This window comes from Pseudophryne corroboree, chromosome 7 (genome assembly GCF_028390025.1).
Source record: "Pseudophryne corroboree isolate aPseCor3 chromosome 7, aPseCor3.hap2, whole genome shotgun sequence".
In the NCBI taxonomy this organism is placed as follows: domain Eukaryota; kingdom Metazoa; phylum Chordata; class Amphibia; order Anura; family Myobatrachidae; genus Pseudophryne; species Pseudophryne corroboree.
The window spans coordinates 195,952,860-195,976,991 of record NC_086450.1 but is presented as its reverse complement, the minus strand read 5'-3'; the positions used below and the strand labels follow the sequence as shown (position 1 = coordinate 195,976,991).

Genomic DNA, 24,132 nt, shown 5'->3' with positions numbered 1-24,132 from the left:
AAAAATCAAATAGGATGGACGACAGGACAAGGCGCCTAAGTCCGACAACCGTCTTGCAAAGGCAATAGGCCAGCAAGAACAGGACCTTGGCCGTGAGCCATTTAAGGTCTGCCTACTCAAGAGAGACTCTTGCAGGGCTTTCAGTACAACAGTCAATCCCATGGAGCCACAGGAGGGACATAGGGAGGCTGAATCCTAAGTACGCCCTGGTTGAAAGTATGAACGTTGGGTATAGATGCAATTTTTCTCTGAAACCATCCGACAAGGCAGATATGTGACCTTGGGGGAGGCCAGACGGAGACCTAAGTCAAGGCCTCATTGCAGAAAAGCCAGATTCTGGAAGTTCTGAACGTAGAGACATCATAATTCTTATCAGCACACCAGGTGAAGTAAGAATTCCAAACCCTGTATTAAATCCGGGCAGAGACCAGTTTGCGGGCTTTCAACATAGTCTGAATACACGCCTCAGAGAAACCTCTGGCCATCAGGAGTGATGCTTCAAGAGCCACGCCGTTAAAGCCAGTCTGGCCAGGTCTAGGAAGACACAAGGGCCCTGTACGAGGAGGTCGCTGCGAAAGTAGAAGGGGATTCTCTGTCGATAGACCCTGCAGGTCTGAGAACCATTGCTTTCGAGGCCACACTGGAGCGAATAGAAGTAGTATTCCTCCTTCTTGTTTGAACTTCCATAGTACCCTGGACAGAAATGACACTGGAGGGAACCACAGGGCAGCCGAACGTTCCATAATACCGCCAGTGTGTCCACGAACGCTGCTTGAGGATCCCTGGTCCTTGATCCGATGACTGGAACTTTGTGATTGTGTCGAGACGCCATGATGTCTTCGTCCGGTAGGGCCCACCTGTCCACAAGCAGTTGAAAGACTTCTGGAAGACTCCACTCTCCGGCGTGCACATCCTGGCGCTTCCAAGTTCAGGACACCTGGAATGAACACTGCTGATATGGCTGGCAGATGGTATACCGCCCAACAAAGGATTTTTGACACTTCCATCCTTGTCATTCAGATTTGAGAGCCGCCTTGATGGTTTATGTATGCCATTGTGGTGGCGTTGTCTAATCGTACTTGAACAGGCCTGTTCTGTTCTAGTGGCAGGATGAGAAATAGTGCATTGAACACTGCCCTCAGCTCCAGAATATTTATTGGAAGGAGTGATTCCTCCTTGGTCTAACAACCTTGAAAAGAGTGTTGCTCTCGACACCGCTTCCCATCCCCTCAGACTGGCGTCCGTTGTCAATAGGACCCAGTCGGGGACACAGAAGGGATGGCCCCTGCTCAATTGCTGGTCCTGGAGCCACCAAGAGAGCGACAGGCGAACCTCCGACGTCAAAGAGATCATAAGAGATCTGATCCAATGAGGCAGACCATCCCACTTGGAAAGGATTAACCTCTGTAGTGGGCAGGAATGAAATTGAGGGTACTCTAGTATATGAAAGGTCGACACCATCAGGCCAAGTACTTGCATCGCTGAGTGTATTGACACTCTGGGGTTACGATGAAGTGTCTTATCCAGTCCTGAATCTTCTCTGACTGTGCGTATCCAGGAGTGCCACCAGGTGCACCATGCTCTGAGCTGGGACCAGCGAGGACTTCTTCCAGTGATAAGCCACCCATGGACTTGCAGGAAGGTTACCTGTCAATTGCAGATGACATAGAAGGACTTTGTGGGAATTTTCCAGAATCAGCAGGTCCCTGGCGACAGATGAGCCGTCATCACGGCCATGACCTTGGTGAAGATCCGAGGATCCGTAGAGTCTGGAATTGGAATGGAGGTTGCCATTAGCAAACAGCAGAAACTGCTGATGCGATATGGCAATAGGTATATGCAGGTATGCATCCTGTATATCCAGGGATACCATATAGTCTCCAGGTTCCATAGCCAGCACAATTGAGTGCAGCATTTCCTACAAAACCTGAACACTCTCACAAACTTGTTCAGAGATTTGAGGTTGAGTATAGGACGGAAAAACCCATTGTTCGCTATAGAAACAGGGTCGAAAAGTAACCTCTGCCTCTTAAGGACTGAGGTACCCGCATAACCTCTCCTGTACTCATGAGAGAACTCGTCACAGTCTGTAGAGCTTGCACCTTCAACGGATCCAAAGGGAGAGCCGTAGTGTCAAACTGGCGAGGGAGGCCCGCTCTGTCATGCAGCAGGATTGTCATGTTTTCAAGCAGGCTGACGGGATGCCCAAGATTGTTTATCCTTGGGCTTTGTGGTATTGGGAGCACGAGATTGTCTCGGGTATGCCGGACCTTTTGCATACCCTTGAGACCAAAAGGAATGAAAAGTGGTACCTAATGCCTTCTGTGCAGAAGCATTAGAATTGGGGAGAAAAGGCATCTTAGCAGCTGCTATTTATGACACTATTTTATTTAGGTCTTCCCCAAACATAATGTACCCAGTGAAGGGGAGTACCTCCAAGGTCTTTTGGAGTCCAGGTCCACTTTCCATGACCTCAACCATAGTATACGGCGAGCCAGGAAAGATGTGGTCAACGCCTTGGCTGCCATATACCCGCCTCAGAGGACGCCTCCTGATCATATAGGCGGCGGTGGTATTGTGAGACAGGTATTTTCTGGCATGACAGATATATCCTCAAGCAGCTCTTCTTCTAATGCCTGAATCCATGCCTTATTGCAACCAAAGAGGCAGCTATAGTAGGTCTATGAATGGCTCCAGTAAGGGAGTATATATATGTATGTGTCAGGCATCCCTCCACACACTTATCTGTTCCTTCTGTGAGGTGACAGTGGTGACAGGCAGAGTGGACAACACCACGGGGCGGGTGACATGAGAATCCACCATGTGAAGTTTGCCATATGTTACATAACTCTGCAAGGAGAGGATAGCGAGCCAAAGCCCGTTTTGGCAGAGGGAATTTCTTCTCTGGATTAGACCAGGGTTCCCACCTGATGTCCACAAGATGATCAGAATGGGGTAATATAGTTTTAACCACTTTCTGCTGTTTAAATTTTGCCACAGTAGTGGAATCCTCATGATCAGTGATTTGAAGGAAATGCTTATTAGCATCCACTAAAGCAGGGACATCAATCTGCAAGGGAGAATCCTCATCAGTAGCGCAGGATTCAGTGTCTGACAGGACTGTATGCTCTCCTTCCTCTTCAGATGATCCATCAGAGAGGTATTTGGATTGCGAGGAGGACCCAGAGACACTGTAGTGACCTGGTGTAAGTTTCTGTCTAACCAGAGACTGATTTATTTGCTGCAGTCTGGTTAGACAAATTTTCTGCCAAAAAGCGGATTAACCAGAGGGACAATATGAGATGGCAATGGCACCGGTGGTTCCATAGGGGGCATTAGGCGCTCCACCAGGGTGGCTCCATTGCAAGTGCAGGAGCTGCGGACTGACTGAGAGGTGTATGGCAATTAGGACACATACCATCATATAACACTTTCCCGTCTGGTAAATCCCTGGAGCATGCTCTGCATGATGCAGGAGCTTCCACTGATTTACAGCCCTTTCTGTTAGACATTATCTGAGAATGCAACAACAGAGTACGATATTGCCAGACAAAGTACAATACCTGCGAATAATGAGTACACAGTAGAATATACGTATTGAAAAAATACTGTGACGCACTATTTTAGCGGACCCAGACGCACCTAGCATCTTAGGGTACAGAATATAGTGACAGTTATATCTAGGAAACACTGAGAGTGGAACCACACAGCAGATACAGGCCCATACAGTCATAGGCAATGTAGAAATTATCACAATAAAGCTGCACTGTATTATATATATATATATATATATAAATAACATCACAGTCCTAGACTGGAGGTATATATCAGAATACTCGCACATTATATTCTGTAACAGGTACACTCTTTATTAACTAACACTATCTGTATAAAGACATGTAGAATACTCAAGTGTTTGTAAAATCACAGCGCTGTATACAGGGGCTTTAAAAGGGAGACCTTGCCCTGCAATCCCAGAGACCAGTAGCAGCTATGCTCATAAAATGGCGCCCAGCGTCTCTGTCAGGGAATAAGGGAGAGTGTGAGGCAGCTCCAGGGTGGGAAATCTATGTTGAGATGGCGCCCTGGGCCCGGGGGGAAGGACTACAGGTCAAGCGCCGGTTCCCCTATGCTGGACTTCCACCGCCGGTACTACAGAGCTTTATTAAATGTGGCGTTAGTACTCCCGACCTGTACTCTTACACCCTGGCGGTCTACTGGGTCCCTGCTCGGTGACGGTCTCCCTAGGTCGCAGACAGAATGCGATTTAATGGTGGGTCCCGCCTGGGGGCCCTCTTACTTTCTCCCCATAGCAGCCACGCAATCCAGGAGAGCGGTCTGTGACTGTGTGCCTAAGCCAGAGCGTCTCTGCCGCATGTACCCGGGACTGAGCTGCGGGAGTATGCGATGCCGCTTGGATGCTGCAGCGCTGAAGTGTCACCCAGACATACAGCGCTGACATCCCAGTTGAAGAAATCTTCTTAGAAAAGCTTTTTCAGGGCTGCCAGTGCAACCCTCCTGTTAGTTGACCTGCTGCTGCAGGCATCAACTCGAAACTGAGCTCCAGTTCCTGGAGGTGGGGTTATAGAGGAGGCTCCAATGCATCCTGGGACAGCCTAAAGCTTTAGCCTGTTGGTGCCTCTGGTTCAAGATCCACTCTACACCCCAATGGTTTCCTGTGGATACCAATGTATCCTGCTGTAGAAATGATGTTTCACTAATACCCCTTTCTCTATCGTCCTAGTGGATGCTGGGGTTCCTGAAAGGACCATGGGGAATAGCGGCTCCGCAGGAGACAGGGCACAAAAAGTAAAGCTTTAGGATCAGGTGGTGTGCACTGGCTCCTCCCCCTATGACCCTCCTCCAAGCCAGTTAGATTTTGTGCCCGGCCGAGAAGGGTGCAATCTAGGTGGCTCTCCTAAAGAGCTGCTTAGGAAAGTTTAGCTTAGGTTTTTTATTTTACAGTGAGTCCTGCTGGCAACAGGATCACTGCAACGAGGGACTTAGGGGAGAAGAAGTGAACTCACCTGCGTGCAGGATGGATTGGCTTCTTGGCTACTGGACATCAGCTCCAGAGGGACGATCACAGGTACAGCCTGGATGGTCACCGGAGCCTTGCCGCCGGCCCCCTTGCAGATGCTGAAGTAAGAAGAGGTCCAGAATCGGCGGCAGAAGACTCCTCAGTCTTCTAAAGGTAGCGCACAGCACTGCAGCTGTGCGCCATTTTCCTCTCAGCACACTTCACACGGCAGTCACTGAGGGTGCAGGGCGCTGGGAGGGGGGCGCCCTGGGAGGCAAATGAATACCTATTTTGGCTAAAAATACCTCACATATAGCCTCCGGAGGCTATATGGAGATATTTAACCCCTGCCAGAATCCGTTAAGAGCGGGAGACGAGGCCGCCGAAAAAGGGGCGGGGCCTATCTCCTCAGCACACAGCGCCATTTTCCCTCACAGAAAGGCTGGAGGGAAGGCTCCCAGGCTCTCCCCTGCACTGCACTACAGAAACAGGGTTAAAACAGAGAGGGGGGGCACTAATTTGGCGATATGCTTATATATATATTAAGATGCTATAAGGGAAAACACTTATATAAGGTTGTCCCTATATAATTATAGCGTTTTTGGTGTGTGCTGGCAAACTCTCCCTCTGTCTCTCCAAAGGGCTAGTGGGTCCTGTCCTCTATCAGAGCATTCCCTGTGTGTGTGCTGTGTGTCGGTACGTGTGTGTCGACAGGTAGGAGGACGATGTTGGTGAGGAGGCGGAGCAATTGCCTGTAATGGTGATGTCACTCTCTAGGGAGTCGACACCGGAATGGATGGCTTATTTAGGAAATTACGTGATAATGTCAACACGCTGCAAGGTCGGTTGACGACATGAGACGGCCGACAAACAATTAGTACGGTCCAGACGTCTCAAAAACACCGTCAAGGGTTTTAAAACGCCCGTTTACTTTAGTCGGTCGACACAGACACAGACAGGGACACTGAATCCAGTGTCGACGGTGAATAAACAAACGTATTCCTTATTAGGGCCACACGTTAAAGGCAATGAAGGAGGTGTTACGTATTTCTGATACTACAAGTACCACAAAAGAGGGTATTATGTGGGATGTGAAAAAACTACCGTAGTTTTTCCTGAATCAGATAAATTAAATAAAGTGTGTGATGATGCGTGGGTTCCCCCCGATAGAAAATTATGGGCGGTATACCCTTTCCCGCCAGAAGTTAGGGCGCGTTGGGAAACACCCCTTAAGGTGGATAAGGCGCTCACACGCTTATCAAAACAAGTGGCGGTACCGTCTATAGATAGGGCCGTCCTCAAGGACCAGCTGACAAGGCTGGAAAATATAATAAAAAGTATATACACACATACTGGTGTTATACTGCGGCCAGCGATCGCCTCAGCCTGGATGTGCAGAGCTAGGGTGGCTTGGTCGGATTCCCTGACTAAAAATATTGATACCCTTGACAGGGACAGTATTTTATTGACTATAGAGCATTTCTATATATGCGAGATGCACAGAGGGATATTTGCACTCTGGCATCATGAATAAACGCGATGTCCATAACTGCCAGAAGATGTTATGGACACGACAGTGGTCAGGTGATGCAGATTCCAAACGGCACAGTATGGCCGTATAAAGGAAGAGGACTTGTTTGGGGTCGGTCCATCGGACCTGGTGGTCACGGCAACTGCTGGAAAATCCACCGTTATTTTACCCTAAGTCACATCTCTGCAGAAAAAGACACCGTCTTTTCAGCCTCAGTCCTCTCGTCCCTATAAGATCATATCTGCCCAGGGATAGAGGAAAGGGAAGAAGACTGCAACAGGCAGCCTATTCCCAGGAACAGAAGCGTTCCACCGCGTCTGACAAGTTCTCAGCATGGCGCTGAGACCGTACAGGACCCCTGGATCCTACAAGTAGTATCCCGGGGGTACAGATGGGAATGTCGAGACGTTTCCCCTTCGCAGGCTCCTGAAGTCTGCTTTACCAAGTCTCCCTCCGACAAGGAGGTAGTATGGGGAAAAAAAAAAAATTCACAAGCTGTGTTCCCAGCAGGTGACAATTAAATTACCCCTCCTACTACAGAAAAGGGGTATTATTCCACACTATATTGTGGTACTGAAGCCAGAAGGCTAGGTGAGACTTATTCTAAAAAATTTTTTTTTTGAACACTTACAAAGGTTCAAATTAAGATGAAGTCACTCAGAGCAGTGATAACGAACCAGGAAGAAGGGGACTATATAGTGTCCCGGGACATCAGGGATGCTTACCTCTATGTCCCAAATTTGCCCTTCTCACTAAGGGTACCTCAGGTTCGTGGTGCAGAACTGTCACTATCAGTTTCAGACGCTGCCGTTTGGATTGTCCACGGCACCCCGGGGTCTTTACCAAGGTAATGGCCGAATTGATGATTCTTCTTCGAAGAAAAGGCGTCTTAATTATCCCTTACTTGGACGATCTCCTGATAGGGGCATAGTCCAGGGAACAGTTGGAGGTCGGAGTAGCACTATCTCGGATACTGCTACAATCAGCACGGGTGGTTTCTAAATATTCCAAAATCGCAGCTGATCCCGACGACACGTCTGCTGTGCCTAGGGATGATTCTGGACACAGTCCAGAAAAAGGTGTTTCTCCCGGAAGAGAAAGCCAGGGAGTTATCCGAGCAAGTCAGGAACCTCCTAAAAACAGTGCATCATTGCACAAGGGTCCTGGTAAAAATGGTGGCTTCCTACGAAGCAATTCCATTCGGCAGATTTCACGTAAGAACTTTTCAGTGGGATCTGCTGGACAAATGGTCCGGATCGCATCTTCAGATGCATCAGCGGATAACCCAATATCCAAGGACAAGGGTGTCTCTCCTGTGGTGGTTATAGAGTGCTCATCTTCTAGAGGGCCGCAGATTCGGCATTCAGGATTGGATGCTGGTAACCACGGAGCCGAGCCTGAGAGGCTGGGGAGCAGTCACACAAGGGAAAAATTTCCAGGGAGTGTGATCAAGTATGGAGACTTTTCTCCACATAAATATACTGGAGCTAAGGGTAACTTTATAATGCTCTAAGCTTAGCAAGACCTCTGCTTCAAGGTCAGCCGGTATTGATCCAGTGGGAAAAACATCACGGCAGTCGCCCACGTAAACAGACAGGGCGACACAAGAAGCAGGAGGGCAATGGCAGAAACTGCAAGGACTTTTCGCTGGGCGGAAAATCATGTGATAACACTGTCAGCAGTGTTTCATCCCGGGAATGGAAACTGGGAAGCAGACTTCCTCAGCACGACCTCCACCCGGGAGAGTGGAAACTTCATTGAGAAGTTTTTTCCACATGATTGTAAACCGTTGGGAAATACCAAAGGTGGACATGATGGCGTCCCGTCTGAACAAAAAACGGGACAGGTATTGCGCCAGGTCAAGGGACCCTCAGGCAATAGATGTGGACGTTCTGGTAACACCGTGGGTGTACCAGTCGGTGTATGTGTTCCCTCCTCTGCTTCTCATACCTAAGGTGCTGAGAATTATAAGACGTAGAGGAGTAAGAACTATACTCATGGCTCCGGATTGGCCAAGAAGGACTTGGTACCCGGAACTTCAAGAGATGCTTACAGAGGTCTTATGGCCTCTGCCGCTAAGAAGGGACTTGCTTCAGCAAGTACCATGTCTGTTCCAAGACTTACCGCAGCTGCGTTTGTCGGCATGGCGATGGAAAGCCGGATCCTAAGGGAAAAAAGGCATTCCGGAAGAGGTCATTCCTACCCTGGTCAAAGCCAGAAAGGAGGTGACCGCACAACATTATCACCACGTGTGGCGAAAATTTGTTGCGTGGTGTGAGGCCAGGAAGGCCCCACAAAGAAATTTCAACTCGGTCGTTTCCTGCATTTCCTGCAAACAGGAGTGTCTATGGGCCTCAAATTGGGGTCCATTAAGGTTCAAATTCGGCCCTGTAAATTTTCTTCCAGAAAGAATTGGCTTCAGTTCCTGAAGTCCAGAAGTTTGTCAAGGGAGTATTGCATATACAAACCCCTTTTTTGTGCCTCCAGTGGCACTGTGGGATCTCAACGTAGTTCTGGGATTTCTCAAATCACATTGGTTTAAAACCAGTCAAATATGTGGATTTGCAGCATCTCACATAAAAAGTGACCATGCTCTTGGCCCTGGCCTGGACCAGGCGAGTGTCAAATTGGTGGTTTTTTCTCAAAAAAGCCCATATCTGTTTGTCCATTCGGACAGGGCAGAGCTGCGGACTCGTCCCCAGTTCTCTCCCTAAGGTGGTGTCAGTGTTTCACCTGAACCAGCTTATTGTGGTGCCTTGCACCTACTAGGGACTTGGAGGACTCCAAGTTGCTAGAAGTTGTCAGGGCCCTGAAAATATATTCCAGGACAGCTGGAGTCAGAAAATCTGACTCGCTGTTTATACTGTATGCACCCAACAAGTTGGGTGCGCCTGCTTCTAAGCAGTCGATTGCTCGTTGGATTTGTAACACAATTCAACTTGCACATTCTGAGGCAGGCCTGCCACAGTCTAAATCGGTTAAGGCCCATTCCACAAGGAAGGTGGGCTCATCTTGGGCGGCTGCCCGAGAGGTCTCGGCATTACAACTCTGCCGAGCAGCTACGTGGTCAGGGGAGAACACGTTTGTAAAATTCTACAAATTTGATATCCTGGCAAAAGAGGACCTGGAGTTCTCTCATTCGGTGCTGCAGAGTCATCCGCACTCTCCCGCCCGTTTGGGAGCTTTGGTATAATCCCCATGGTCCTTTCAGGAACCCCAGCATCCACTAGGACGATAGAGAAAATAAGAATTTACTTACCGATAATTCTATTTCTCGGAGTCCGTAGTGGATGCTGGGCGCCCATCCCAAGTGCGGATTATCTGCAATACTTGTACATAGTTACAAAAATCGGGTTATTATTGTTGTGAGCCATCTTTTCAGAGGCTCCGCTGTTATCATACTGTTAACTGGGTTTAGATCACAAGTTGTACGGTGTGATTGGTGTGGCTGGTATGAGTCTTACCCGGGATTCAAAATTCCTCCCTTATTGTGTACGCTCGTCCGGGCAGAGTACCTAACTGGCTTGGAGGAGGGTCATAGGGGGAGGAGCCAGTGCACACCACCTGATCCTAAAGCTTTACTTTTTGTGCCCTGTCTCCTGCGGAGCCGCTATTCCCCATGGTCCTTTCAGGAACCCCAGCATCCACTACGGACTCCGAGAAATAGAATTATCGGTAAGTAAATTCTTATTTTTCCACTAGCTTTTTTAACACTGGTAAATGTGCGGGGGCGCGCATTTACCCGTGTTTTTCCCTAGTGGAAAAGGGTCCCCCTGCAAATTCCCGGATCAAGTGATCTGGGAATCCTACCCTGGTAGCTAGCCGGGTTGAACACGTGTTCAACCCGGTAAGCTGTCTAGTGTGAACGGGAGCATGGCTGCCGTTCATAGTGTATGGGAGGACGGACGCTGGGAGATCATGTGATCTCCCAGCGCGGCCCCTGCCGCGTCACTAGCAGCGTCACCAACCCAACAGTATGCCGGGTTGGTGAGCGCTGTGTAAAAGGGGGCTGTAGCACGGATTGCAGCCGTGTCAGGCGACACGGCTGCGACCCGTGCTACACAGTGGAAAAGGGGTATAAGAGGGCAGTGACAGAAACATTCATTAATTCTGGGAGAGGATCTGATGATAACAGTGCTGCCCATCTTAAGGCCCACCACGCGGCACCATATTTTAAACAATGTGGGCACTTCCAACCGTTTGGAACGACACATAGTTTAAACTATGCGATGCACTTAACCCGAGGGTCGTTCGTCGTCTCCCCAGATCTTTTGAACATGCAGAAAAATCTGAGGAGGTGGTGAACGATGCCATGCTTTCTGCATAAAACCTGCTCCCCCCGCCTAGCATTGGCAAGTGTGTATGTGTGTAAGTGTGCACCCCACCGGATCTCGTCGCTCATGATGTATTGTTTGGGGACACATTGGGCCATGGGTGGGTGCCTTTATATATATATATATATATATATATATATATATATATATATATATACGATTGCCATCTGTGTGTACCATTATCATTATCCAATTCTATTTCCCTTTGGCATAACTTCTTGATCTTAAACTATTAGGAACATTTTCCAAAACAAACATCCCATTATGAAGTAAAAAAGAAATGAAACCAAGGGTCACAGAAAAATAAAAATAACATACGTACAATGTAGAGCAGTGACTAAGTAATTAGCATCTGCTCTTTCAGGAATAGCCATCATACGTGGCATGTAGGGGTTAATGAGCGAGTTGAGGAACTAACATTTAAAACCTTGAATCTTATCACAGAATACATTATATTGCAGTTGCCAACATTGCTCACTGTATGTTATTCTGCGTGTTACAGCGACAGCTTGGATTCCGTTATCAGGTTATTGGCAAAACAACAGTGGAGGTTTACGGCTTAGAAAGGACAATACATTCGGAGGATATCCCTACCACATGGCAGTGCTACTTTCTACCAGATGGGTAATGCTACCTGCACAGGATACAAGAGCGTGTTATATTATCACTGCGGGTCAGAATGAGAGGGATATTTGGTTAAATATCTGGCACATAAGACCTATAATCTATAGCATCCAGTCAGCCGTTTATTTTTATATTCTAAACTAGCAAAATGGTAATTTTATCGGTGTCTGTGGAATATAGGAATTCTTTCGTGTCTATTGCTTCTAAGAAATGTGTTGGTAACGCGTTGCCTGCACCCGAGATCCCGGCGGTCAGCAAACCAACCTGCGCTCACCACAGGTTCTATTTCCACTCTGTGGGTGTCGTGGACACCCACGAGTGGGAATAGACCCTGTGTGTCTGCATTCCGCCGGGCAAAATTGTGATCGGTCAGGATTCCGGCGTCGGCATGGTGACCGCTGGGATCCCGAGCCCTGGTCACATGTTCGCATCCCTAAGAAATATGCACCACAGACATTATATTGAGCATAGAGACCACGTGCCACAAAGGGAGGTGGTTAGTCAGGGCATAACTGACCCTGAGTGCAGGGGGTAATTATTCTTGGTCTGTTAATGATGATGAAGAAATCCTGAGTGGTTACTGACTTTAGGTCAGTGTTTAACCACATACCAATGACTCAGCGAGATCTACTGCTTCAGTACTATCCAGAGACATTATTCATGTTCCATTTCTGAAAACACACAATAAAAGAACACAACATAAAAGCTGTCACATAACTTTGATCCATGTATAAATCTTCAGTTGCGCTGTATAGAGTTACTATTACAGACAGAGCTTTGAAACATTTGCGTTCTATTAATATTTACACAAACATGAGACAATAGGAATAAGAACGCTGCTCAAGGAGTTTACAATCTTAAGGGGGCTACTCATGGAGCGATAATCTAAACAATCTGACTAGATTGCTTAGATTATAAGCATGATCGCTCCGTGTGTACCCCCTACAGCGTTAGCGATGCACAGCCCCGCGCATCGCTATCGCTGGTGCTAGATTGGCCTGCAATCTAGCAGGTCGCTCACTTCACCCGCTGGGTGAGATGAGCGCCCCCCCCCCCCCCGTCTCCCCCTGCACGCTCAGCACACATCACGCTGTGCTAAGCGGTGGGAGAAATGTGTGCTGAGCGGTTCGCTCAGCACACATCTCTCCCACATCGGCCCGTGAATACGGGCCTTAAAGAAAAACAGACAGAAACAAGAGATGGGGAAACATATAAGGTGACAGAGTGTGTATTATACAGCAAATTGTGGTATCAGAAGTTCTGATAGGTCAGGTGACTGGAGTCAGTAATTGAGGGGTCAGTACGGAAATACAGCAACCTCCCCATTGAAGAATCAGAGGTGGGGTGCTTGCATTATAGAAGTATATATTTACACTATGCTTATGTGGAAATGTCTCCATCTGTAAAGCATTAGTGCCAATTAATTAGCCAATGCGCTTAGTCTGATTTTTATTACACTCTTTCTGTTTCTCACAGGCATTTGTTCAGCAGAGTCCAGGTTGGTACTGACATCACCATGAAAATTACACAGATGCCCATATTATCCGAACCGGGTAAGTGACATCTTGACAGCCCTGAGTACATTTTTTTTTTTAACAGATCCATTTTTCACGACCAACCTGTTATTGCTACCCTGAGCTAAAATTGATGATACAAATTATTTCTTTGGGCCTTCATTCAAACAATAATACTCTTGAAAGACAATATGGTACTCAAAAATGGATATACAGTACGTGGTTTATTAATGACCATACAGTATGCATATCACCTTAGAAATTAAAGGCTAATGATTGTCCTTCCAATCCTAAAAGCATCCTAAATTCAGATTTCTATTCCGTACTAGCTTTGTTACCTTTTCATATTCCCCATACACCATTAATGATAAGTGAATGTCTTCAGAAGGAGACGATTACACACCACTGTAATGTGCTGCTTACTAGCCTGGTACACATAACAAGCAAGCAGTGCCACAGTCCACAGATTCATACTAATCTTTCTGGGTAAAACATCAAACACTGTAAACCAATGTTGATAAAATAAGGAAAACAAAATTATTATTTTTATATCATAATGCTCCTCTGATTTGGCAGCACGGATAGTGTAATGGTTAGCATTATTGCCTTACAACACTGATTTCTTAGGTTCAATTTCCACCATGGACCTAACTGTGTGGAGTTTGTATATTCTCCCCGTGTTTGCATGGGTTTTCTCCCACAATCCAAAAATATACTGGTAGGTTAACTGGCTCCCAACAAAAATGAACACTAGTGTGTAATGTGTCTATACATCTAAGCCTCACTGGGGCTGGGCTGATGTAAATGGCCATATATGCTCTGTAAAGTGCTGCAGAATGTGTTCTCTTTATAAATAACTGTTACTAAATAGTTTTTTATTGCCCCGTACTATAATTTCCTATACTGCACCTGCTACTGAGATGTTTATATTACTTTAACTGCCTAAAGCACTCCCATCTTGTACACTGGTGGAGATTACTCACTGGGACTCTGTTTAAATAAATTTTTTTGTTTTATTTTCTGGTTACATTCAGAAAGAATTAGACAAATTTCCTTTTTCATTCCACACACTACGAAATGCTATAAAATAATGTAGCCTAGGGAGAATTGATCTGATGTGCCTCCTACCCGGCTTTCACATCCAGCAGTGATATGTGCAGTACACAAGTACACAGCAGGACAATGGTGTCTTGTTGTCTCCCTTGCCCTTGGCAGGGTATTACATTGGTATCCCATGGACATTTACATCAGGGCACAGAGATCAATGGATCTGTTTACGAAACTGGTCCTTTGCATGCCTTACACTGTCCACACACTTGACAATATGGTTGGTTGGCCATTTTGGCATTTTTGGTGACCAATCAGAGTGTCCATTTAAGGGGCAAATCAATTAGCCAAGATAATGCATTAACTGCATCATTGCGCAATAATTCCACTTATCACCAGTATGCACTTCCATTTATTGCACAATTCAATTATAAAATATCAAAATTGGCAATAGCGCGATAATTCTTGCTTGTGTTACAGATGTTAAGTATAGGTGAAAATGGGGAAATCAGCCTGTACCCCACAAAAAGACAATTAGGATAACAGTATAGATGTCTATTATTGGCCATCTAAAAAAGTATTTGGGGTTCTTAAAATGTGTCATGTGGCTGCTCTATGCATTGTTCTAAAACACACTTTCACAAAAAACACCCTGAGAAGTGCGGGGAGAGGATTTGCAGGGACAGATGATTTCTCGTGAGCTCTCTCCCAGTTTGCAATATTTACTACGTCCTTGCAGTGTCTTGAAATGTCACATGGCAGATTTGGGTGAATTCATCACATTCCATTCGCATCTGAGATGTAGATTGTGATAAATATACCACAGTGACGGACTCAGTGTGTGTGAATTGGTCCAGTGATCAGAATAGATAAGGCCCTTATGCAATCCTGCAGTTCCAGTGCTCCTGGGCTGTGTTAGATCTTGTACTTATGGTAGAATTGGCCACAGATCTGCTGGATTGGTGGTTGCTTTTTATGTGGAGTTCATACCCTTTACATGTTTCCCAAATGTCTTTATAGAGGAAGAAGACCCCAAACCTGTGTTTGAACAGAAGGCTTTGAATTTTGAGGAGGATGCTCAATTACTTTCAGAATTCCAGGACAGAAAGGTACATGTGTAAAGAAATGAATGAGTAACAGGGGGTGAGTCCAATGTACAGACCGTGTCTAGATAGACAGTCAATAGGTCGACCCCATATGGTTGACATGCATTAGGTCAACGTGGTCAAAACATTGACAGGATTAAAAGGTCGACAGTGCTTAAGGTCGACAGGTTCAAAAGGTTGACACACGTATGATCAACAGTTTTTTAGGGGTTTTCACATACAGATGGAGCCGCGCTAATTGTGGCTCCGTCTGTGGGTGGGCATGCCTATCGCCGGAGCGTCTCCGTCCACGCGTCTATGACAGAGACGCCCCCCATTCATTGTAATGGGAGAGCGTCTCTGTGCACTCCCGGCGAGGTTATGCAGACGGATCGCCTAGTCACCTTGGGACTGCATGCCTGCGATGGAGCCGCACTGGATGAGTGCGGCTCCATCTTTATTTCTAAACATTTGCCTGATTTACCATCCACGTGGACTACGATTAGGAATAATAATAACCTGTGCTGAGCACAGTGGTAGTGGTAGTGGGGTGAGGCCCCTTGCCCGAATCGTGCCTCCAGATATCCCTGCGATGTCTGGCTGCCAACAACACTGTTTCATTTGGGAGGTTAAGCGGCAATTTTTCTGCATATCTATACATGAAAAGATATTGGTCACGGACTGCCTTTGTCTGACCGTTCATGCTGAACTGAATTTCCTCCATAGAGCATACAATGCCAGTTTTACAAAGTGTATGATTGAATAGGGTATAGGGGAATTAGGGCACACTGTACTCTCAAAGATGGCTGGGATCAATGCATCTGTGCCCCTCTATAGAGATTCACTAGGGTATTTAATTATCCGCAAATTCGCGGCAATTTTTCGGGCGAATTTTTTTTCGCGGCAATCGGGCGAAAATTGCCGCGAAAATGCTCCGTTTTTCGACCTATTTATTTACAAACGATTTTCACGTGAAAATTCTTGCCGTGAAAAGTGCAGGTGAAAATGGGGAAATCAGCCTGTACCCCAAAAAATGCTAAACTAACATAGGAAAACAGAAGAGAAGTGTGTTAGAGATCACATTAGAGAGTTTTTGGGGACTTAAATTGTGTGAAATGGCTGTTTAACAAATGCAAAAAAATTATAGAAAGCAAGTTTTTTGAGCAAAATAAATGCTCTCATTAAATTTGGGGTACATGAAAATGGGTATAAGTATATATTTGGGTCATTTTAGGGTACTTAAAAAAAAAGTGGAAACAGACCGATTACTCCCATCTGCAAGCCTAAAAAACACGTGTCCCACTCATAAAGCACCCGAATATACCTGTCCCATACCTTGAACCCCAATTTCCATCACTTTATACTTTTTCACCCCAAAAATGACATGTCATTATTGGCCAATTAAAAATAATTAAAAACTTCAACGTGCCTAATTAGTCATTAACGGGGGTGTCCCAGGAGTTCTGCACCATATCCAAACATTTTTACCTTAAAATAGTGACTTTTCCCAACTTTTCACCTGCTTCAGAGTAGGTGAAGTGAAATTAGTGAAAAAATTATCACCGATAAATTTTCCGGGAAAATTGAATTGGCTGTAATTGCGTTTCGCGGGAAAAGTCAGTTTTTTCGCGCGAAAAGTCCGTTATCGCTGCTAATTGAATATACCCCTCAGTCTTTCGGTCACCTGTCAATTTACTGGTGAAAGGTGACAGGTGTTGCATTTTTAAGGCCAAAGGACCTGATTTACAGTAGATTTCCACGTTAATCACATTTATCGCTATAAAGATGCACCTTGGTGCAAAACTGACACACTGCACCTAGCACTGTGGCCTCCTGATCTTGGAGACAAGGGTCGTAGTCATTAACGTGCAAGCACAGTATAGCTGGGGCACACTGATGGAAATGATACGCCTCTCTTTCAGATGCAGATTATTATTATTATTATTATCCTTTATTTATATGGCGCCACAAGGGTTCCGCAGCGCCCAATTACAGAGTACATAAACAAATAATCAAACAGGAAAACAGCAACTTACAGTTGATGACAGTATAGGACAAGTACAGGGTAAATAAACATAGCTACATCAGCAGATGACACATGAATAAGTATCAGGTGGCAGAAGACTGCTGGATTTGGTGCAGTTGAAGATTATTAAAGTAAGAAAAGGATAAGCACATGAGGGAAGAGGGCCCTGGGGGAGGGGTAGACAGACAGATCTTGAAGTACAAGATTTAAACTTTGCACCCAACATAAGCCACCTGGAGTTGTTGATGATGTGGCATACTTACTTTGGATGCATTTATATACTAGATTTAAGATTAAGGCATGTGCATCTTAAAATGCAGATGTCAAACTACAAGTGTGTAGATGCATCTTTGCTTATACATGAAAATAAGCATTCGTAGATTCAACTTTCACTCAGGCCCTATGTGTAGACAGCCTTACACATACCTCTGTTGTCTCTTTTCCAGGAGGAACTTATCTCAGAACATGAAACCTACCTCCGCCGCCACCCAGAAATAAAAATCCTTCTGGGTGATTTCATGCAGTTTTTACTACTCAGGAAACCAGATGACATCATCGCTTTTGCAGCCGACTTTTTTCATCCCTTCTCACCGGCCCAGGAGCACAGGGATACCTTTCCGATCTTCCAGGGTTGTCGGCACAAGTTGTAATGTTTCCCAGTAATAATTACACTAAGCTGGCAGTATCAGCTGTTTATTCTAAATGTCTCCTTAGTGGTTTATTGTAAGCAGGGTCAGACAGACAGAAATAATAAGCCAGAAGAGTATGAGCTCTATAAGAGCTCAGGACAGCCAAAATATTAATAAATAAATAAATAAATATTGGGTCATACTTGTTCCATGAGTTATACACAATTACAGACAACAATCATTATAGTCCTTGATCGTGGATTATAAAAACCAAAATTTTTACCAGTTCTCTTAATTTGTTTAATAATAGAAAAATAAATTTAACTTCTAACTCCTAATTGTAGCCTTCACATGCTGTATCCACAGACATTTATATTGTTTTATCAGAAAACCTAACCCAGGAACAGCAGAGTGTGAGGCGTTCACCCAACAACCATCATTATATGTATGTTTTGTGCAGCATTCTCACTTTGCACAAAATGTTAGTTTTTCTATGGACATAGTATAGTTTTCCTAAAATAATAGTTTAAAAGTAAATCTGCTGTGAGAACTAGTACTGAGAAACTGGTAAGGGTTCTTGTGACTTTCTTAGATGTACAGTATAAATGTACCTACTGTATTACTACAGTATTGTCCATTGTGGTGTAAGCAACTGTTCTTTAAACCTCCTCCAGACTACTCAATTATTGAGGATCGGCTCCATAGCCCGCAGTCCAGTAATGTGTAAAGTTGTGTGTGATATACAGTATAATCAGGAAAAGATCCTAAGAACATTACAATGTAGCTTTTATAATGGTATATATCAAAAGATGTCTAGAACTTGTAATAACTTTGGCACCAATGCTGCCCTTACACTGCCATAGTCAATGGATGCTGTGGATTTAGATCTGTATCCAACTTGACCACACACTTTATAAATTGACCAATAAAAGTGTGTAGACACTGGACCGAAGGACCACGCTCTAAAGTGCTCAATAATCTGATGTAAATTAACATTCAATAGATCACCCCTACTTGATGGCTTTAATTAGGAGATAAAAACAGCATTAAGGTCAGTTTTGTCCGCTGCCTTTCAAATAAATGCTCCCATGCCATGCCATATATTAATGATTGTGGCAAAGGAATATACTCCCTATAAAGGGTATACTCGAGAAATTGAAATGACTGGTGCGCAATGAAGCTGCCAAAGCTCATCATAGGTAAAAATGTCACCAAAAACACTCAAATAATACACAGAAAAACAGAAATACAAACAAGAGATTAGGCACTACACAGTATATATTATGTTCAATGAGTATTTATGTAAAGTCACTTGTTAAATCCCAAGAAATGTCCATGTTGATGGCTATTGCATTCTTCAGTAGGTTATCTCAAAAATAACAAAATGCATATCATAGTGTAGTACTGATGATAACACTGGGAAGTGATAGCTCCAGAGTAAAGTAAGACTCTTACCCAACTTAATGGTCTACACATAAAGTAGACACAAGCGCTTGTCTGGGAGAGGGCACTGACCACACAGGATGCCTCCTTCCAATCCCCAATTCCTCCCACACAGGATGCCTCCTTCCAATCCCCAATTCTTCCAACTCACAGTTTACATGGAGTTTCCCAACATAGAAAGCAGAGAGGAAAAACTCCAATAGTGTAATATTTTAATTTATTAATACATCAAACAACATGCAAATGGACAAAATGAAATATGGATTTTTTATTTTTTTTTGCAGGTTGGTATGTTTTAAAAATGTTATTTTATGATCATCCCTGAACTTGTGTAAAGTTGCATACATTACACTTGTTTGTTTTTTTGTCTTTTACATCCTTTCAAAAATGAAATAATTTTAATGTTAAAATTAAATATGGAAACTGATTGGACTCACACCAGATGTTCCAGTCTACCAAACAAGAGTAGGCATAAAGGCAGTTATGAAATAAACATCAGGCGTACCCGTATGTTCTTCCACAGCAACTGCAGCAGAGTCCAAACGATACAACAGTTCTCCTCTTTACCAACGTGTTTTGATACTTTTATCTTTGTCAGGGTATGAAGAGGATGTGCCAGAGGCAAATATTTATACCACCCCCAAAAAAAGTATCAGGCAGCACCTAATTCCAAACAAGAAAAATACACAAAATACATTTTCTCCAGTATACCAAGGAGTATTAGCAAAAAGATTTGAACAATGCATGATAACAGTACCCTCTCTAGGCCAAATAGTTGTCTACTGTAAGGTCACATGATAATAGCATATACAAAAATATACTTCAGTTGAGAGCCATCTTGCCTGGAGTCACCCCTAGGTCATCCAAATGGCACTACACAAACCAGTGTGCTCGCCAAATGCTTGTCCCATCTGCACGTCTCAGAACTAATTAACACAGCCACCTGCAAATGAAGCTTCGGGTCCTTCGCATTTAACAGATCACCCCTACTAGATGGCTTTCGTTAGGAGATACAGGCAGCATTAAGGTCAGTTTATCAGCTGCATTTCAGATAAATGCTCCTATGCCGTGCCAAATATTAATGATCGTGGCAGAGGCATAAAGGTACTGTCACTTACATACAAGCTGTCAGTAGTCAGGGAATTCAGAAGCCTGAAATAACTAATATTTTATGTAGCTTTACATAACAACCAAATATAGACGCGACTCCCATCACTCAAGTAGTCTTTTGAGACTTGCAAATAATTCTGACAGTTTAGTAATAGTAGTTGTTCTGGATGAGGCTCAGTAGGGGACATCTCACTCAAAGGGGGAGATTTATCAAAGCTTAGAGAAAGATAAAGTGGAGAGAGATAAAGTACCAACCAATCAGCTCCTGTCATTTTACAGGAGCTGATTGGTTTGTACTTTAACTCTCTCCAAGCCTTGATACATCTCGCCATCTGTCTTGATCTACTCTCAATATTCCTGAATCAGCACCAATTACATTTAATGTTGCAGTGTAAAATAGGACTAGTGATGAACTTTGCACATAATGGGGGTAATTCTGAGTTGATCGCATCAGAAACTTTGTTAGCAGTTGGGCAAAACCATGTGCACTGCAGGGGAGGCAGATATAACATGTGTAGAGAGAGTTAGATTTGGGTGGGTTGTTTTGTTTCTGTGCAGGGTAAATACTGGCTGCTTTATCTTTACACTGCATTTAGATTGCAGATTGAACACACCACACCCAAATCTAACTCTCTCTGCACATGTTATATCTGCCTCCCCTGCAGTGCACATGGTTTTGCCCAACTGCTAACAAAGGCCCTCATTCCGAGTTCGCTCGCAAGCTGCTTTTAGCAGCTTTGCTCATGCTAAGCCGCCGCCTACTGGGAGTGAATCTTAGCTTCTCAAAATTGCGAATGAAAGATTAGCAAAATTGCGAATAGACACTTCTTAGCAGTTTCTGAGTAGCTCCACACTTACTCGGCATCTGCGATCAGTTCAGTGCTTGTCGTTCCTGGTTTGACGTCACAAACACACCCAGCGTTCACCCAGACACTCCCCCGTTTCTCCGGCCACTCCCGCGTTTTTCACAGAAACTGCAGCGTTTTTTCGCACACGCCCATAAAACGACCAGTTTCCGCCCAGAAACACCCACTTCCTGTCAATCACATTACGATCACCAGAACGAAGAAAAAACCTTGCAATGCCGTGAGTAAAATACCTAACTGCATAGCAAATTTACTTGGCGCAGTCGCACTGCGGACATTGCGCATGCGCATTAGCGACTTATCGCTCCGTTGCGACAAAAAAATACAGAGCGAACAACTCGGAATGAGGGCCAAAGTTCCTGCTGCAATCAACTCAGAATTACCCCCAATGCCCGAACACTAGGTGTCAGTAAGTGTGTAATCATCCATAGCTATGAAGCTTTGCTGTTTACGGCCCTCATTCCGAGTTGATCGCGTTGTAGCTACTTTTTGCAGACGTGCAAATGCGTAGTCACCGCCCACGAGGGAGTGTATTTTTGCTTTGCAAGTGTGCGATCGCATGTGCAGCCGAGCGGGACGAAAATGTTTTTTGCAGTTTCTGAGTAGGTCTGAACTTACTCAGCCCTTGCGATCACTTCAGCCTGTCCGGTCCCGGATTTGACGTCAGACGCCCACCCTGCAAACGCCTGGACACGCCTGCGTTTTCCCTACCACTCCCAGAAAATGGTCAGTTGAAACCCATAATCGCCCTCTTTCTGTTAATCTCCTTGCGATCGGTTGTGTGAATGGATTCGTCGCTAGAAGCAATGCCCAGCAACGATGCTGTTTGTACCCAAACGACGCGCGTGCACATTGCGGTGCATATGCATGCGCAGTAGTAACCTGATCACTGAGCTGCGTAAATCATCAGCTTTTTGCGATCAACTCGGAATGACCCCTTATGTCCTGCAAATCATATTTGTGTGCTGGTCCGATTTTCACACAAGTAAGTGATTATCAGCAGACGGTGCATGTGATGTGTCAAGGTGCAGCTGCAATCCAGCTCGCAATTAGGTTTTCATGGCTAAGTACTAGACAGGAAGTAAACGTTTAGAGTTGTTAACGGGGAGTGATTGCAAAAACACAGGCGTGTCATTGCAGTTTTTGGGACATGTATCTGCCATCAGCTGCGAACATGGTACCTGTGTAGCTACTGTACTGCTGTGTTATCCAGTCTGCGTAGCCATAGGCCAACCCTTAGACCTCGTTTTTGCGCATAGGCTGTGATTGTGTACGCAGTTGTGAATGAGTTTGCGATCACTCTGATGGGCATTTGTCTTTTCTGGGCAACAGCTTTACTTGCTAACATCTTGCTGCCTTCAGCTGAATGCACTGAGATGTCACAGAGGAACTGCAAGCTGCCTGCTGCTGAACTTATTAAGATGTCACAGATATACTGTCTAGCTGCCTGTAGCTGAATACATTGTGATGTCACAGAGATACTGACTAGCTGTCTGCAGCTTAATACATTGTGATGTCACAGAGGAACTGTCTAGCTGCCTGCAGCTGAACACATTCACATTATGATGTCACAGATGTATTGTCTAGCTGCCTTCAGCTGAAAGTATTGTGATGTCACAGAGGCCTGCAGCTAAATGTATTGTGATATTACAGAGCTACTGTCTAACTGCCTGCAATGGAATGCATTGTGATGTGAGAGGTACTCTCTAGCTGCCTGCAGCTAAATGCATTGTAAATATCACAGATGTACTGTGTAGCTGCCTGCAGCTAAATGCAATGTGACATCACAGAGGTACTTTCTAGCTGCCTGCAACTGAATGCATTGTGATGTCACATGGACTGTCTAGCTGCCTGCAGCTGAATACATTGTGATGTCACAGATCTACTGTCTATTTGCCTGCAGCTGAACGTATTGTGACATCACGGAGGTACTTTCTAGCTGCCTTCAGTGGAATGCATTGTTATGTCAAAGGTACAGTGTTGCTGCCTGCAGCTGAACGCATTGTGACATCACAGAGGTACTGTCTAGCTCCTTGCACCTGAATGCATTGTGATGCCACAGAGGATAAGCAAGCAGCCTGCAGCTGAACGCATTGTGACATTACAAAGGTACTGTCTAGCTGCCTGCAGCTGAATGCATTGTGACGTCACAGAGCTACTGTCTAGCTGCCTCCTGCTGTATGTATTATGATGTCATAGATGTACAGTCTAGCTGCCTGCAAGTGAATGCATTTTGACGTCACAGAGGAACTGGAAGCTGTCCGTAGCTAAATGCATTGAGATGTCACAGACGTACTGTGTAGCTGCCTTCAGCTGTTTGCATTCTGATGTCACAGATGTTCTGTCCGTCTGTCTACAGTTAAATGTATTGTGATGTCACAGATGTACTGTCTAACTGCCTGCAGCTGACTCCATTGTGATGTTATAGAGGAACTGCAAGCTACCTGCAGCTGAATACATTGAAATGTCACAGATGTACTGTCTAGCTGCATTCAACTAAATACATTGTGATGTCACAAATTTATTGCCTAGCTGCCTGCAGCTGAATGCATTGTGATGCAAGAGGTACTGTCTAGCAGTCTGCAGCTGAATGCATTGTGATGTCACAAAGGTACGGTTTCGCTGCCTGCAGCTGAACTCATTTTGATGTCACAGAGGTACTGTCTAGCTGCCTGCAGCTGAACAAATTGTGATGTCACATATGGACTGTGTAGCTGCCTGCAGCTGAATACATTGTGATGTCACAGAGATCATTTCTAGCTGCCTTCAGCTAAATACATTGTGATGTCACAGAGATACTGTCTAGGTGCCTGCAGCTGAATGCATTGTGATGTCAGAGGTACTGTCTAGCTGGCTGCAGCTGAATGCATTGTGATGTCACAGATGTACTGTCTAGCTGCCTT

At 45.0% G+C, this 24,132-nt stretch overlaps 1 protein-coding gene across 4 annotated transcripts in view; it reads left to right on the top strand.

Moving 5' to 3' along the window:
• The window catches only part of CATIP (ciliogenesis associated TTC17 interacting protein), a 114,706-nt gene extending 96,706 nt beyond the window's left edge, over positions 1-18,000 (top strand). For all 4 annotated transcript variants that reach the window (XM_063933924.1, XM_063933923.1, XM_063933921.1 and 1 more), the window contains 4 exons: positions 11,388-11,509; positions 12,986-13,062; positions 15,091-15,179; positions 17,628-18,000. In XM_063933924.1, coding sequence (XP_063789994.1) covers positions 11,388-11,509; positions 12,986-13,062; positions 15,091-15,179; positions 17,628-17,831 — 492 coding nt within the window. In that variant the 3' untranslated portion in view covers positions 17,832-18,000. The remainder of the gene's footprint in view (positions 1-11,387; positions 11,510-12,985; positions 13,063-15,090; positions 15,180-17,627) is intronic.
• The last annotated feature ends 6,132 nt before the right edge of the window (positions 18,001-24,132 follow it).